The 18,172-nt window shown below is 36.1% G+C and overlaps 2 protein-coding genes across 2 annotated transcripts; one reads left to right on the top strand and one right to left on the bottom strand.

Annotated features, from left to right (window-relative positions):
• Positions 1-328: 328 nt before the first annotated feature.
• On the top strand, positions 329-5,195 carry LOC111995818 (uncharacterized). The gene is made up of 9 exons (XM_065779366.1): positions 329-536; positions 624-680; positions 1,406-1,503; positions 1,884-1,953; positions 2,400-2,448; positions 3,746-3,834; positions 3,929-3,976; positions 4,521-4,580; positions 4,793-5,195. The coding sequence occupies exons 1-9, from the start codon at positions 477-479 to the stop codon at positions 4,901-4,903; spliced, it is 642 nt and encodes a 213-aa protein (XP_065635438.1). The 5' UTR covers positions 329-476; the 3' UTR covers positions 4,904-5,195.
• Positions 5,196-6,036: 841 nt separating this feature from the next.
• Positions 6,037-13,206, bottom strand: LOC111995817 (polyprotein of EF-Ts, chloroplastic). Its single transcript, XM_065779378.1, is given in 7 exon segments — positions 6,037-7,006; positions 7,663-8,374; positions 8,786-8,852; positions 9,055-9,272; positions 9,676-11,238; positions 11,241-12,093; positions 12,996-13,206. Coding segments are annotated over 6 exon segments (3,984 nt in total). The 5' UTR covers positions 12,025-12,093; positions 12,996-13,206; the 3' UTR covers positions 6,037-6,366.
• Positions 13,207-18,172: the final 4,966 nt, after the last annotated feature.

The following is an 18,172-nucleotide window of genomic DNA, read 5'->3' as shown; positions in this document are numbered from 1 at the left end:
CAATAGGCTCCCCACCAATCATGTAAGGAGTACGATTACCTGCAGAACTCATAGGAATGTAATTTTCTTCATTGGACTGCTCATCCGCTTACATGGTATTCTCGGACGGCCCACACTTAGCTTGTGGAAAGACAATTGCATATATCACATCCACCATGCATTCCCATGCAAATGAATGGGGATAGACAGAGCGTACGTAAAGATGCCAAATGATAAATATTATGTTGAGCTCCACTAAAAGTTAAGAGTCTCAGGATTTTAAAAAAAAAAAAAAAAAAAAAAAAGAAGAGAAAAGAAAAGAAGCCCAAGCTAAATTGTCTTGTATTGTAGTATGTAATGAGCCTGAATGATGAGCTAAAAAAAAATAAAGAAAGAAAAGTTTGAACCCGAAGAATCTCTCTATTTGCGCGTATGCGAGTGTGGTGTGTGTCAGTGTATGCGAGTGTTTCGTCCGGGGAATCTTTCTCCACACAAAGATGAAGCTGAAGCAACTAGAAGGCCTCCTCGGTGATCTTCAACAGTTCTCCAACCCAAAGGTCTCTCTCTCCCTCAAATATATACCAACAGACAGACATGAGTGTTTAATCATACCTCTTTCTGATTCATCATTCTCTATGCTGCAGGCGGAGCTGGAACAATACCCAACTGGACCCCACATTGCCTCTCGCATGCTCTTCACTGTATTCCTCTCTTGTCCAATTTCTCTTATACATCTCTATAAGTCAAAAAAAATTATATTAGCTTTATCTGCTTCTAATTTTGGTTGTATCAATCCCTTTTTTTTGTTTGCCGATCTGGGTCTTTGTCGAAATTGCTTATGGGCTTGTAAAATTAACAACTTTGGCTACTTCACTGTCTTTAAACAAAACTTGCATCCTACTTTCAAATTAGGGAAAAAAGAGAAGACTGTAGCTTTTTTCTTTTAAGTATTTGTTTGTGATAGTAGCTTGAATTTCTCTGTGCTTATCTCAATCCTGAAATAAAGCCACTTATAAGTCGCTTTTTTGAAGGTGGAAATGTTATGGGGGTAATATTTTGAACAAAATGGCATGGCCTGTAATTTTTGGTGTTATGCCAAGAGCTACAATTTCCTATGATTGTGGTAGAATTTAACATTATGCTTCCACTTTGTTACTGTAAATTTTTCTTTTTGGTGGTTAACATGATTATTTATTTTATTATTATTATTTTTGGGATAAGTAACCACACCACCACCAAAAACCAAGCCCTAGTCCCAAAATTTTGAGGTTGGGTATGGATCCTGAACAAACTAGTCAGGGTCACATATCCTTTTCCGTCATTGTATTCCATTTGAACTCATTCTCTGTTACTTGACGTGTCTTTTTTTACTACTTCCATTAATGTTATTTTTGGGGTTAAGTAACATGTTTAAAAAATATATCAGGCAGAGAATTCATTTGGGGATATAAGCAGCAAGGTAGTGGCTGATTTTGGTTGTGGCTGTGGTACATTAGGTGCTGCCGCAGCTCTTTTGGGTGCAGAGTAAGAACCATCTTTCCCCTTCTTTTCTTTCTGCTTTCTCTCGTTTGTTTTAATTGCTAAGTTTTAGCTGAGATTTAAAGAATGCATCTGAGGCTTAGACTTGGCTTTTTCATCCGTTTTACCATTTATTTCTCTTTCTATTGTATCTTAGGCCATGTATTTTGTTATGCATGGTCCATTATCTATTTCCTTACTGCCTCTATCCGGCATTTATTTCCTCTTCTTATTTCTTCATAACCCCCTTAACTTGAACAAATTTGAAAGTATGCAAAAGAATTTGCATTATTAAAAGTCGAAGCAAACATTTTTAGGACTTAAGGATGATAGTTTACTCATTTGTGTTAATTTGTACTGCTCTTAACTTTGTTTACTTTGAATAGACATGTTATTGGCATTGACATCGATTCACAATCTCTTGAAATCGCATCACTAAATGCAGAGGATCTTGAGGTACAGTCGTTTTCTTGAATTTGTTAGGTTGTAATGTTTATAGGTTTTGTTATCTCAAAATGTTTATTATTTCATAGATTAGGAGATGCATGATGGAATAGCCCAATAGTTTTTGTTTTATTGTTCATTTATTGATTGATTGATTGATTTTTTTTTTTTTTGGGGGGGTGTGGGGGGGGGGGTGGGGTGTTCATATATAAGTTTCGTGATGGAAATGTTTTGAAGTAAATTCTCTCTCTCTCTCTCTCTCTCTCTCTCTCTCTCTATATATATATATATATATTGCGCGCGGCCACACACACACACACACATACAGCATATGTCCCTAATTTTTCTTGTAAGTGGTTGTTCATTGTTGATGATTATGAATTCAAGAATTAGATAATTTTGTATTAGTGTTGATTCAACTAATGTATTGTTGCTTTCTTAATGTCTTGAATCTGCAGTTGGACATAAATTTAATACAGTGCAATGTCAAGAACTTAGGATGGAGAGGTAACAATTTTTGAACCCAAACTGGCCACCCCTTTGTGTCTGTCTTGTTGAAGCTGAATATTGTAATTGACTCTTTTATTAAAATTCAGGGCTCAATGAGGTGGTTAGAACTTATAATTCCAGGAATCCAAGTATATTGTTGACATTTAGGATGACAATAGAATATATTCTTTCTCTTTTTGTGTAAATTTATTTTAGTATTCACTCTTGCTGGTAACAACCAGGCTCCATAATTTGAAATCTTGTAAGTTTGCAACAAATTGGTTATTTATTATTTATTTTTAATAAGTTTGCAACAAATTGGTTTTTGACCAGCTAAAGTGTGTTTGTGTAACACTTCTGTTACTCCACAAAGGGTTTCTTTGGAAATATAGGATCTTGACATTTAGGAAATCCTTTTGTGTCTGTCTTGTTGAAGCAGAATATTGTAATTGACTCTTTTATTAAAAATTCAGGGCTCAATGAGGTGGTTAGAACTTATAATTCCCTAGAATTCCAGGAATCCAAGTATATTGTTGACATTTAGGATGACAGTATAGAATATATTCTTTCTCTTTTTGTGTAAATTTATTCTAGTAGTCATTCTTGCTGGTAACAACCAGGCTCCATAATTTGAAATCTTGTAAGTTTGCAACAAATTGGTCATTTATTATTTATTATTAATAAGTTTGCAACAAATTGGTTTTTGACCAGCTACAGTGCGTTTGTGTAACATTGCTGCTACTCCACAAAGGGTTTCTTTGGAAATATAGGATTTTGTAATTTCAAGTAGAATAAAATGTATGTAGTCACTTTACTATAATATTCTATCTCAAGAAACACTGCTGGACTAATTTTGGGAGATAGCATATAAACTTTTAGCAGAAAGTCCATGATAGGTTTCATCTTGCATTGGTTGTATTTATAAAGATGATGAAAGGACGGAGATGTGTGGAGAATGGTTGTTTTGTTCACAGAAGCATGGATGGCAGGGACTTGAATTTCCAATTGCTTCTCTGATGATTTCCTGTATTGCTAGTTTCTGGAAGTTATTTATTATGTGATGCACAGGACAGTGTTGGTGTAATCTTTCTCTCTCTCTGGGATTACAAAGGGGTGGGGTGGTGGGATTTATGTAGTTGACAAAATAGTGGGGTAGGTGACTTAAACACTAGTAGATAACATCTGAGCCTGTGATAATAGATAATATTTTAACTTGGATTTTAATATTACATTTTCACTAGATGTGTGCCATTGACTTTGTGACTAATTTTTCTTGACCTTTTTGTTCCTTGTATTTTCTTGATCACTTATTTAGGTCAAACTGTTGATACTGTTGTAATGAATCCTCCATTTGGAACCCGGAAGAAGGGCGCTGACATGGAATTCCTCTCTGTGGCTTTGAAGGTAATGGGAATGATCTCATTATTTGGATGTTTCAAATGCATCTGAGCAATACTTTTTTTCTAATATGTGTTCTATATTTTGCTTTTACTATCAGATTGCTTCTCAAGCAGTTTATTCCTTGCATAAGACCTCAACAAGAGACGTAAGTAATTACCTTTGATATCCAGCTATTAGAATTAAAACTTAATTTCACTTTATAACATGGCATGTTGATTGCGCTTTATATGAGTCTTATGCATCACATTAATTATTTGATTGAAGATAGTTATTCAGCCAAAAAAAGAAGAAGAAAAAGAAGTATTAAAGATAGTTATCTAAAGATTCGGTTAATCATTATACTACAAGACAAGCATTTCCTGTATTAGATATGTAGCGGAATCTGAGAGCATTTCAAGATGCGTAATCTTTATTGTAGGCCATTATAAATGGAAGATGGTCAGTATGGTGAATTATTGCCACATTTTGTTTCTTTAAATTTATGTTTTTACCTCTGATGGCTTGGCAGAACTACTTTTTGGTTGTTCTGGACAGAACTACTTAAGTTGAGCCCCATGCTAAACAAATAGGTTCTGAAACACCTCAAGAAACTATTTAGTAAATGCCTAAAATTATTCTATGAATTGATTTTGGACCATATGATGTGGATCTCATTATTTTATGCCATCATTTTTCTTTTGTCATTGCAGCATATCAAAAGGGCAGCCTTGCGGGACTTCAATGCTAGTAGTGCTGAGGTTTTATGTGAGGTCGGTGAAGATGGCTTTGTTCAGTAATACCCTGATATTTCCATTAAGATGTTGCCAATTGCATATGACCTTATTTTCTGCCAAACCATTCAACATTGCTCACAAGTCATTCCTTTATTTTATGCTGTTTAATGAAATGGTTTGATGAGTACAAATGATTTGGTTGTGGACATGCTATTCAGCTATTCATGTTATGTTTTCTTTTTTTTCAGCTTCGATTTGATGTACCACATCTATACAAGTTTCATAAGAAAAAGGAAGTGGACATTGCTGTGGACCTCTGGCGATTTGTACCCAAAGTTAATCAAGGAAAGGGGGACTAGCGTCACATCAATATGTGCATGATTAAATCATAGGAAAAGGATATAAATATTAAAATAGGTATAGGAATGTGCCTTTCTGATTTTATTGGAGTTCTTTACATAGATGTATCCTGTAACAATTGAAGAGAAAATGTTGAGGCGTTTTTTCCTTCCTATTTGTAATTTTATACCCCTACTCAGTTCTTAATTTTATGAGAGCTGTATTAAAATTGTTGAAATGTACTTCTATACTCAGGTTTACACTCGGTATTCATAGTTTTCTACTTCTAATATGGACTTGTTTTACTCTAAATGAGACGGACTACTGATTTTGACATCTTGAGGAACAAGTTTACCCGAACTATCAATGTGCTTCAGTAAAGGCCTTAATTTCAGTTGTTGAAAACACTTGCCTTGTGATTTTTGGTGTGCAAATGAAACAAGATTCCGCCAAAGAAATTAATGTCAGGTCCTGTGAATAGCCACAGCTTGATGTCCTGTATGTCCATGGTTATACCTTGGATGCCAGGTAGTGTCATTCGTGCACAAACGTAATGGGCACAGAATAGTAGTGTAATGTGATATGTCACAAAAACGCATGAATTTTACGGAATCCACTCTCATTTTGAAACCCATATAAAATTCAATACTAGTGAACATGTAAGGATGAAGATGACTTGTATTTTAGTGGAAAAAAGCACCGTCATAGAACAAATTCAGTGTTAGAAGTAACCATCATTTTACCCAAAAAGAACCTTCAGGCTAAACTTTTTAACTGCAGAACCAGATTTTTTTCTTTATAGGGTTTGGGGGTGGGGGGAGGTATCATAAAAATTCTTGGAGCATGGGCCCACGTGATCTACAGCTCTTACTTGATCAAAATGCTAAACTTATGCAACCAAAAAATTTATTTAAAAAAAAAAAAAAAAAAAAAGGTAATGGCAACTTGCATCAAGTTATCAAGCTTGGGTCCAATAACATCTCTGTCCTAATGTGTGCAAAGGAGATCGGTTAAGTCATGAATTTTCATTGTGTTTAGTGTGTTTGGATGAGCTTATTTTGTTTTTGTTAAAGTACGGCCTTGAAAATAATAATGCTTCAAAAATCTATACATTCCCTTTTAGGATGAACCTAATCTCAACAAGAAAAAATAGTAATAAAAAGGTATTTTGCCATGCCTTGATCTTATATATGTAGTAATTCAAAAATGCCTCCACAGAATTGTATATCCAACTTTCATACTGCAAAGAACAAATTGAGAGATGCTCCTCTTTTCATCTCAAAATATAGATGCCTAAAGTAGCTTTCGTGATCATATAACACATACATAGGTGCCATCTGCGTATGCAACATTAATCATAACAAAAAGAATCAGACAACTCTCATCTAAAATTAGTCTTACTTAGCCTGGATATCTTTGTGCTTGCTACACAGCCAGGCTTCCCACATCCGGTTGTGCTGAAATTGATGTGTTTTTATTCTTCTCATGCTTCAGTTGCTGCTTTTGCATTTTCTTCAACTTTTTCCCCGAGAGTGAACCGAACAAACCTCCTAACTTTTATGTTCTCCCCAATTTCAGCTACAGTTTGTTTCACCAAGTCCTTCACCAAAATACCATCATTCTTAATGAAAGGCTGCTCAAGAAGAGCAAGCTCCCCAAGCCTCTTTGAGATCCTCCCCTCAACAATTTTCTCTCTAATGTTCTCGGGTTTTGATAGGAGGTCCTCTCTTTGCATTTCAAGCTCTTTTTCCTTGTTCACAATACTCTTAGGAATATCTTCAATGGATACGAACTGCACTTGTGGGCAGGCCACAATTTGCATTGCCAAATCATCAACCAACTCCTTGAATTTTTCACTTCTACCAACAAAGTCAGTCTCGCTGTTCACTTCAATAAGAACTCCTATTCGGGCATCATGAATGTAGGACCCTATTCTGCCTTCAGCTGCAAGCCTGCTAGATTTCTTGTCAGCAGTTGAAAGACCCTTCTTTCTAAGGTATTCCTGTGCCTTCTCAAGATCCCCTCCAGTTTCAGAAAGAGCTTTCTTGCAGTCCATCATCCCTGCTCCAGTTTCTTCTCGTAGTTGTTTGACCAATGCGGCAGAGACTGTTACTGTTGGTTGCCTGCAATAAAGAGTTGAAAAAAAAGACAACATTAGTAAAATATAGAAGAAAATGTCGGCCTCTTTTCAGAACTTTGTGGAAAAAAAAGAAAAAAACAGAAAAGATATTTGGTAGGTCCATCATCCCCACTCCAGATAATTTTTCACATTTACTGGCTCACATAAAGAGCTAATGAGTTATTCTCCAAGAAGAACCATCAACAGCATTCAGTTTATGAAACATACATATAGGAATTTGAAATTTTTTATTTTATTTTATAATTCAATTGTTACATCACGTGGGGGAGGAGGATTCGAACCTTGGTTCTCCTCATAAAGAAGACCAAGCAATGCCACTGAGTTATAAGACGCTTGACTTGATTTATGATGCATCTTATATTAGATTCATAATATCAAGGTGCTTGAGAGGGGAGGAAAAAAATATTTGGTAAGAGCCAACATGCTAGAATTTATTTGTATTTTTATTTTATTTTAAATAATGCCAAATCGATGCCAATCTACTTTTCAAAAACCATCAAGTTCTTTGCACTATGGAATGTTTTTTCTCAAAAAAGAAAAAGAAAATCATAATATTGTTATTTCATCTAATCTCATTTCCCAGCTTTAAAAAACTCATATACAATAGCAAGTTAGAATTCAAAGAAAGCAGTCACTTACTTTTGAACAATTTCCTTGGCTTCCACTGGATCAGGCTGCTCTTTTTCTGCTTTGGGCTCTGCTTTTGCTGCAGTTTGGGCTGCCACCTCAGCAGCAAAATCCTGGCTTTTTTTTTCCAAGCCCTCTCCAAGATTGTACCGCACAAACCTTGTCACTTTTATATTTTCTCCAATGGTTGCAATGGTCTGCTTCACCCAGTCTTTTACCACCATCTTATCATTCTTGATGTATGGCTGCTCAAGCAATGCCAGTTCCTCGAACCTCTTCCTGATTCGCCCTTCAACAATCTTTGATCTGATTTGCTCTGGCTTTGACAATAGATCTTCCTTCTGCATCTCAATCTCTCTTTCCTTGTTCACAATTTCTTTTGGAACATCTTCTGTAACAAGATACTGTACTTGAGGGCATGCAGCCACTTGCATGGCTAGATCATCTACCAGCTCCTTAAAAATGTCACCGCGAGAAACAAAATCTGTCTCACAGTTTACCTCTACCAAGACACCAATCCTGCTATCGTGAATGTAGGAACCTATCCTTCCTTCAGCAGTGGCTCTGCTGGCTTTCTTTTCTGCACTTGCTAAGCCTTTCTTTCTAAGGAATTCCTGAGCTTTAACAATGTCCCCTCCAGTCTCTGAGAGAGCTTTCTTGCAATCCATCATTCCAGCTCCTGTTTCTTCACGCAGCTGCTTCACAAGAGCTGGTGATATAGCAGCTACAATCCAAATATAAATAGATGTTAAAAGAAGAGACAACTAACCAGTAGAAGATTGCTACTAAACACAGTTGAATTCTTATTGATGACATCCTTCCTTAATTTGCCAAGGCCTAGAGTTTTTTAACAGCCAAAAGAGCATCTATTGAAGAGTTGGCCCATTCTTATTCTCGGTTTATACTTTATAATATCCTTTTATGAATTGGCAAATATTTTGGTATCAGAAAACAAACTATGATGTACAATAACTATTGCAATAAAATAAAAAAGACGGTAGAAAAAAAAAAGATAGTTCTTGGTCCATCCTCATATGATTAGATTCTATATTTTACATACATTAACATATATTAATGCATGTACATGAAAATGTTATTATCTATATGCATATTTACACTACCTACATCATCACACCAAGTGTTTCTTCCTCTATCACACGGTCATGCTTCAGAACCATTGGACAATCCCAACCCTTTCCATACTAATGAACTAATGAATCAAACGAATGTTATTTAGGTTTGTCTTCATGTTATAGTTTTTAACTTGTTTACTTTGGGTTTGACCAAAAAAAATTGAGGCATTAAAGCTAGGAAAAGGAACAGGCAAAATGGAGAGAATAACAACCTTTAGTTATGCTTTCCTTGGGGAAGAACTGCCATTGTGTCCATTTGAATTAGTCATGCTGCCATTTTTCTTAGGGCAGCTTCCACATTGTCATCTTCAACTTGTGAGGCAGAAGGAATTTCACTCTCTGCAGCAGGTTTTTGTATCTGCACAGCATCATTGGTACTGTCAACAGGGCTCTCTACAACTTCTTTGATTGCTTGACTTCCTGAAGAGATAACTTGATCATTAGCTAATTTTCCAGATGGATCAGAATTTTCATCATTTTCCTCTCCATCTGTACATAGAATTGACAATTCAAACATATACCCACCAAAGTGAAACAAAAACATCTTGAGAAATGCAAAATCAAAGGACCTAAATCCATAGACAGTACTTACCAATCCATCATTACTATCAAATCCAACAAAAAGATTGCATAAAAAAAAAATTTGCAACATGAACCATGGCCAAGATTATAATAGGAGAGGTGCCTCAACAATTACATGTTCACTGGATGAACCTTCCTATAATATATCTTACAAATTATCTTTTACTGTTAAATATATTAACTGATACATTATTGTACAGGAATTAATAATGTTTGGGTTCAAGTGACCATCTCAGACAAGGATTTATTACAGAAACTACACAGAATAGAAGAGACACAAAAAACAGAGAGAGCTGGGGAGGGCACAAACCTTTAGTTTCCTGGGTAGGAGCATCTGGTTGTAAACCTGAGCTGGTTATACTTCCATTTTTATCAGGGTTGGGTCCAACCTCATTATCTTCAGTTGGTGCACCAGAAGGAAGTTCATTCTCCGCACTAGGTGCTTGTATCTGGAGTTCATGATTCACTACTGCAACATCAGCTTGACCCTCTATAATGTCTACTGCGGCTGGAATTTCTGAAGACAAGATTTGATCAGATATTTCATCAGATGACTCGGATTTTCCTTCAATTTCTAGTCCATCTGTTGTAGCTGCCTGCTCAATTATCTGATTTGCAGTAGATACACTCCCTTCAGAAGCAGAAATTTCAGAAGACACCTCTGCTTCTTTCTCTATGGTTTGACCGGCGTCATCCAGAGTTGGTGTTGAGCTAGGGATAGTGCTTTGCAGGTTCTTTTCATCATCTGAAACATCAGTTGATGTATGATCTAATGTTCTGGCTACCACATCCACCTCCATTGAAGAAGCTTCATCATTTATTTCACCAAGCGAATCAGATTTTTCACCACTTTTCAATCCATCTGTTGGGGAAGCCTTTTCAGTTATCTTACTGAAAGTAGATACACTCCCTTCAGGAGCTGAAATTTCAGAACTCACCTCTGCTTCTTTCTCTATGGTTTGAACGGCACCATCCAGAGTTGGCATTGAGCTAGAGATAGTGCTTTGCAGGTTCTTTTCATCATCTGCAACATTGGTTGACGTAACATCTAATGTGCTGGCTACCACATCCACCCCCACTGAAGAAGCTTCATCATTTATTTCACCAAGTGAATCAGATTTTTCATCACTTTCCAAACCATCTGTTGGGGAAGCCTCTTCAGTTATCTCACTGGAAGTAGACATATTTTCTTCTGGAGCTAGAATTTCTGCACTCAACTCTGCTTCTTTATCTATGGTTTGGACAGCACTGTCAATACTTTGTGTTGAGCCAGAGGCAGGGTCCTCCTCATTGTCTGCAAAATTGGTTGAGGCATCATCTAATGCAGTGGCTCCCACATCTGCCTCCTTTGAAGAAGCTTCATCTTCTTCAATTGTTTCTTCCACAGTAGAAGGGACACTGACCATCCTCTCATAGCTGCTTACTGGTTGGGCTTGCTGCTCCTGCACTTCATCAGACCCAGTTTTGCTTTGGTTGACTTTTTCTTCTATTTTTTCTGAAGTCTTTGTTATTGCTTCAGTTGCTTTCACTAATTTCTCCCTCTCATCCAAAAACATAGAAATATCCTTGTTTTTACGAAAAGCAAGCACAAAAGGGTTTGTCGCAGCATGGACAACCCCTTGGTTGAGCTGTGAATCCAACTTTGCAATATCTTCTTCTTTCTTCATTGTCAAGGTTACCCGCCCTCTTGAGATACGCAACACCCGGACACTGACTTCTTGGCCAACCTGTAGTGAAGAGTTCCCCATAAGAGTTCCAAATCCTTCATCAACTTCCTCTGACATGGGCAAGAAACCTTCTTCCCCATCAGGAAGAGATATAAATGTACCAGACCTTGTCATATTCTTCACTGTGCCCTCTAGGTCCTGCCCTTGACAAATTTTGAACTTTTTTTTACCTCATCCCTCCTCTGGTTAGACATTGGAAAATTCCTATTGGCTGGTCCAGCCTTATCGCCACTGGCAGGAGAATCTCTCCGTTGCCGCAGGTTACTAGCATCATCCCTTTCACGCATAGTGAGAGAAATTCGTCCTGTCTCAGTGTTTGCTTCAACTAATCTTACCTTCACCTCTTGGCCAACAGAAACAATACTTCCAACATCCTTAACATAGCTATCACTCAACCTGGAAACATGCACCAGGCCATCAGTGAAAGCTCCAAAATCAACAAAAGCACCAAATGGCTGGATTGATCTAACTTTCCCGGTAAAACTTGCACCAGGAACCAGTTCCTCATCTTTTACAGGTGGCATCTCACTTTTCCTAACAGGTCTTGAACGTCTGGACATAATTGAAGTAGGACTGGCATCTGGTTTAGTGGACAATTTTTCACTACCTCCAACTCCACCGGATGGATCTTCTGATGCTCCTGAGGAATCTTCATCTGCAATAGGTGAATCTGCCTCCACTGCCACATCGGTTCCTGTGGCTGATAATCTATGGATTCTAGATATATGATGTAAAGAACATCCCCTACTATACTGAGGGAACAATCTAATAGAGGTTGACAGAGGTAACAGACACTTCTGGGGAGATGGTGTAAGTTTTATAGGTTTCCTTGCCAAACCGGATCTTGTCAAACAATTGTTCTTCCTTGTTGCAAACACAGTTCCAGGAATAAGTGAAATATTGCTTATAGAAAATGGCATTACTGGCGTCATATTGACTTGAATTACAAAAGTCAAGCTATTAGTCTGCAGCTAAAATAAGTTCTTCATCCCTTGCTTTTCCTGCACAAACATAAAAATGGGGCATGACAGAACCCTTGAGAGTTATTTGAGATTGAATTAGACACCTGCTGTTGGGGTGACTTTCAAACCAAGATGCTTAATGTCTTCAGAAGATATAGAACAAGTCACCAATTGGCACAGCAAGAAACATTTGCAATCGAGTGCACGAACTACCATATAGAGCTTTGTGATAAAATTTTTTGCTCTGCAAATCAGTTTCATGTTCAATACAACACATGGAAATGAGGAAATCTAATCATGCGAAAACCCAACAGAAGCTAATTTTAAAAATACATAAAAACATGAACTAAAACTCAATTCATATATCTGGACATAGTTTATCCTGATAGTGGAATACAAAAAAATCTAAGCAACCAACATCAAGGCAGATAATTCAATCAATGTTCCCATGAAAATAATCAGTGGCACAACGCAAGGATATTTATCCTCTCCATTGTTCAATGTGATAAGAAATGGTCAGAAAATCAATTTCTTAATTTTTAAAAATCAATTTAAAAAATACAGCCTTAAGGTACATTTCAAAGCATTAAAAAAAAAAAAAAATAGAAGATACAAGAACTTGTCCCCAATCCTGTGTCTAGAATGTCCAATTCACACAATTCTCCATCAGCGTAATACAACTGGCAAACCATTCACAACTAAACAACCCAACACCAAGCTTTCTACAGCAATTCAACGACTAATGAAGGAAGAAAAGTTCAACAAATATCACAAGAATTCACAAATTGCTGAAACAGTCCCATAGCCATAAGAGCCGGTAAGAGCAGTAAATAACCAAAACCCACATAAATTGACAACAACCCAATACTGGAAGATCATCCAAATTCACAAAGCAGTAAAAAGTCAAAGACCCATTTGTCCAAACAAAGTAAAGGTAGTACCTTTGAAGCCTGAAGAGTCAAAAAGAACTCAAAAGAGTAGTACTTAGAGAGTCAGAAAATGTTAAAGAGTGTCTGAACTTTGCTCGTTCAGTGGTGAAGGGAGGGAAATGAAAGGTGGGGCTTTAAATCCTTATCTTTTAAAACATTAGCTCATGATGGATAGGAAATCCAGGACGAGGTTCTTCGGCTCTGTTGGCTCGAGGTGTAGAGCCAGCCAAGCCAGCAAGACCATAATATTGTCACTAATAGTACTGGTACTATTCTTATTCTTTTGGGCCTTGCAAGATTGGAGTTTGGTACTACTTGGACCCAAAATTTGGCACTGCACAAATAAGAGCAGGCAGTAGGCCCAAAAAATGAACTCATGTTGTGCAAGTGATATTGGGTAACTGCCTAACGGGTGCTCCAATTAATAAATTCTTTTATAAAATTAAATTGTTACAACAACTGCTGGTGGAGGCAGGAGAGAGATTTGCATCCAGTTGCGGCTGCTCCACGTTTAGGTCAGGATACTTGCAAAAAAAATGCATATATATACTTACCAATATATATGCACATACTAAATTATTCTATTTTGACCACCTATTAAAATGTTGAATACTATGATTTGAGAATTACAAGAATTTGAGTTTAATAAAAATAAGAGCCATTTTTACTATAATTTCACAATAAATCTTATGTGGTAATTTGTTATTGATTTTGATTTGAGCCCAATATTGACATCACTTTTTTTATCCATAAATAACAACATGTTGCATAAGATTTGTTAAATACTGTGGACATAACATTACTCAAAAAATAATTGTGGCCCCTCGAACATAATCTTTAACCCCTTAAATAAATAAATAAACAAAAGCTTACATAACAACAATAAAATGTCTCTTCAATAACAAAAAATAAAAATAAAATTCCCATATTATTCAAATTTGTAAATGTTCAATCCATTACATAAAAATAATGATGAAAATATCATTTTATAGTCACAGTCAATTTGATCCTTACATTTTGGTAGTAGCCAATTTGATTCATACAATTAACTTACTAACGAAAATGCTTATGTGGCAAACAGTATGTATTGTTAGCACACTTAAAGTTGAAGTGGCTAATAAAAAATAATATAAGTTTTTAATAACATTAAAAAAATACAATGTTAGCATTTAAATTAACAAAATTAAAAAAAAATAATAATAATCTCCCAATTTTAAAAGATAGAAAAACAAAAATTTAGATCATTCCCAATTTTCCTTGCACTTTCTTTCTTGTCAACTGAACACAAAAACATGAAACTCAAACCTAGATTTAGACCATAACTGACTATTCTTCTCACTCAAACCCAAATAAGCTCTTCTAGCATTTACTACCAGCAGCATTGCTTCTTGATTGTCAATGAAAACTCACTGTCTTCGCTCTCCTCCATTGCCATTGACCGCCTCAACACCTTCGGACACAATGTTGGCCAAAATTGATAACACAAACACGCACACGATTACACAAACTTAGACACCTTCTTGCCTTCAATTCTTTCCTTGGAACAATTCTCTTTTCACATTTGACATTTGGGTAACCATTTTCTGTTTGCTTGCCCAGAAACAAAACAAAATATAAAAAAGGACAAATTAAAGTAAACCCACTTGTGTTAAATGGCAAATTTCCCTATCATTAAAGAAAGAAGAAAAAAAATCAGATTTGGAACAAATCTGGATGGAGTTTTCTGTTTTGTGTTTGGTTACACAAAAAATACAAGAAAATTTGAGGATGATCCATTTTTTTTTTTTTCTATCTTTTAAAATTGAGAATTTTTATTTTTATTTTTTATTTTTCAATTTAAATGCTAACATGGAATTTTTAATGTTCATTACAAATTATTATTATTATTTTATTAGTCATATTAGCTTTAAGTGTGCTAATATTGCACACTATTTGCCACATAAACATTTTCCGTTAGTAAGATAATAGTAGAGACCAAGTTGACTGTAAATTGAAAATAACAGAGACTAAATTGACTATGACCCTAAAATGTAGGGACCAAAATTGTTTTTTAGCCAAAAATAATCTCTAGTTTTATTTTTCCTTAAAAAGGTAACAAGAGAAATATTGTGGTCATTGTCGATGCCACACGGCAGTTCAACCACCCATCACGGCTACGCTCGCGCGCGCCTGAAGTATACAGGCTCGGGAGCTCAAGTGCTGTGGAGGAAGGTCATACCTTGGCTCTGCGATTGGAACATGAGTCAATTTTAAGGAAATTACCAAGGGTAAGTGAAGTCGCCACCAATCATTAAGTTTTTCTGAGGTGTGGTTGGTCACCTGACTTTATTTGATTTTATCACCAATTTTAGGCTAAGAAAAATGTCATTTTTCCTAATCTAATGTGGATGGGTAAAAAAAAAAACTCTTGATTCTTGAGTTTGGAAGTTTGGTTACATGTGGAGAATGTCGATGCCCGAGCCTCGAACGGTTAGAAAACCAATGGGCCTTCGTGTTGGAAAAATCTAGTTTTGTATCTAATACAAAACACATAGCGGAAGCAATAAACAAGGATCTATTTCATTCATGATTGATAACTTGCACTAAGTAAATTTTAGAATTTAAAAACAAGATAGCGTACCTTGGTGCGGTGAAATTCAAAACAAAAGATTATAAATACTCGGGAACACTTTTAATCTTCACTCCAATTTCACTTTATGCCCAAGAAGTGTGGTCTCTCAATCAGTTTCCAAGGGAGAATAATCAAGTGGTTTCACTCACACATACACACCATTTCACAATGATGTCTCTCTATTCCTTTTTTTCTTATGAAAAAATTCTATATGTCTCTCCCTTTATATATAACTGATTATTTAATTGGGTTGGCCTATTGGGCCTTTCCAACTGGGCTTTAGTGTGTGGCTTAGAGTGAGACCAAAAGGAACCAATAAGACACTAGCTCCAATGGGTCTTGGACTTTTTTGTTAACTCTTGACAAGTCCAAAGTTACCATTAATTATATTTAATACCACTATATAAATATAATTGCACTCTAGGCCTTATTAATAAATTATATCCCAAAAATTTATTATACATGTAATCCCTTCATAAAATATTTGTAGTAATTCAAAGTCATGAATATAGACTGCCACTTTGAAGATTACTACATCTTAATCCTTGAGTACCTAGTTTAATCCTTTAAGTTATTCATCATATATTTATGAAATCCAATTTCATAAATATATACTTTAGTAACTCTTTACTAAAGTGGTTAGGCCTAACACTCTGAATAACCAAACCCATTAAACTTATCTAAAGGGAGTATTTTATATCTCCGTTAAGAGATTATGAATTCCATCTTGAGAATATATGTTTCATCAACACTAAATGTGGCTGCCCAACATACTGAGATTTTGATCGTGACTTTAGATCTCACTCCTGATATATCAAAGTAACCTACACTTTATGATCAGGTCCATTATTCTCTTAGGATTAAGAGTTCACGTAAATAGAAGTCGTGAGATTTATTATCCATTTAACTATCGTTAGGAGAATAACAAATCTCACAGCGATTCAGTTTAATATGTCTTAACTCTTAAAACATATTAACACATCAACTAGAAGTCTCCACTTCCATGATCAAGACAAATCATCTTAGTTGGTATGTTATAATCTTCGCAGATGAAATGCCCAATTTCATCACCGACCACGAACTAAAATTCCGAGTTTACAAAGAACTTGTGACTTACATCTTCTGTGACTAAATCACATAAATCACATACTATCTCCACTTCCATGATCAAGACAAATCATCTTAGTTGGTATGTTATAATCTTCGCAGATGAAATGCCCAATTTCATCACCGACCACGAACTAAAATTCCGAGTTTACAAAGAACTTGTGACTTACATCTTCTGTGACTAAATCACATAAATCACATACTATGCATCTCATTGACTAAATGATAATGTCCGAATATTCATGTTACTATTATTTTAGATAATAATAAAACAACTTTATTACTTACAATATTAAGTCATACATCATGTCATACATAATGTCATACATAATATCATACATAGCATCATACAATAGGATTTAAGGGAACTAATCCCAACACTTTGTTCGACCACTTGTCGTAGCGACGCTCCCGCATGTGCGGGGCCCGTTGAAGGCCCTTCTTGATGATTGTGTGGTTTAATTTTGGGAGTCTTGCGTGGAGCTTCGGGTGCTCTCTCTTATAGTGGAGGAAGGTTGGTCTACCTTTGGAGGTATGACGGGAATCTTGGCCAAATTTTAGGTGATTACCAAAAGTAAGTGAAGTTGCCACCAATAATTGGGTTTTTCTAAAGTATGATTGGTCACCTGTTTCTGGTTGATTTTATAATCGATCATAGGCTAAGAAAAATTTCATTTTTCCTAAACTAATGTGGATGGAAAAAAATCTTGATTCGTGAGTCCAAAAGTTTGGTTACGTGTGGGGAAGATGTTAGGCAACCCACAATGCCTGTCCAAGGACAGTTCTTTGTTTTGATAAAACCTTAATTTTCAGAGATTGGTAGTAAAAAACATGATTTTAGCATTGGCTTTCAGGGCTTTGCATGCATGGGGGCCTTTGACGTTTGGCTTTTGAATGGGTGTGGTCCCAATCTATGCTTTCTTGAGGCATTTGGGCAAAGTACCAAATTTTCAGGGTAAAAATCCGTCGACATGTCACCTTAATTTCGCAGTGGAAATTAGGCATCACTTTGCCTTAGGTGACATGGATTGTGATAATTACATCGGAAGGGGCGAACAGGTATATATATACATACATCATGCACAATGCAAGCACACAGAGTAGGAAAGTAAATGCCTACATCCCTAGAGCATGGCCCAAAATATAGGTGTAGGAAAGTAAACAGGGGTCGCCATACTCTAGAGATGAGGACGAATGGTACATGTCATGATATACCTAATATAACCTATCTAAGAGAGAAAGGAGGGAGGAAGGAAGGTGGTTTAAAAGAGTATATAACCAAATGGGAGAAGCTAAACCCCTAAATCTACTGAACATGGCCGCTTGACTTATATTAACATGCTTGCATCCTCACCCTTTTTGCTTGCGCCTAGGAGACTAGCAAAGGCAAGAACAATAAACCAGCAAATAAGCAATGGAAAGAAAGAGATGCGTAGATAATGTGCAAAGGGTACAAAGCAAACAAGTAAGA

Source organism: Quercus suber, unplaced genomic scaffold (assembly GCF_002906115.3).
Source record: "Quercus suber isolate HL8 unplaced genomic scaffold, Cork oak 2.0 scaffold_206, whole genome shotgun sequence".
NCBI lineage: Eukaryota > Viridiplantae > Streptophyta > Magnoliopsida > Fagales > Fagaceae > Quercus > Quercus suber.
Note: the sequence above shows the minus strand (reverse complement) of the source record. Positions and strands in the feature narration are given on the sequence as shown.

What these genes read in the sequence shown, in the direction of transcription:
- LOC111995818 (XM_065779366.1), top strand. Translation starts at nt 477, where the DNA reads ATGAAGCTGAAGCAACTAGAAGGCCTCCTCGGTGATCTTCAACAGTTC. An exon ending in TCCTCTCTGTGGCTTTGAAG is followed by an intron (nt 3,835 to 3,928) that starts GTAATGGGAATG and finishes TTTTACTATCAG; the next exon opens with ATTGCTTCTCAAGCAGTTTA. An exon ending in GTGCTGAGGTTTTATGTGAG is followed by an intron (nt 4,581 to 4,792) that starts GTCGGTGAAGAT and finishes CTTTTTTTTCAG; the next exon opens with CTTCGATTTGATGTACCACA.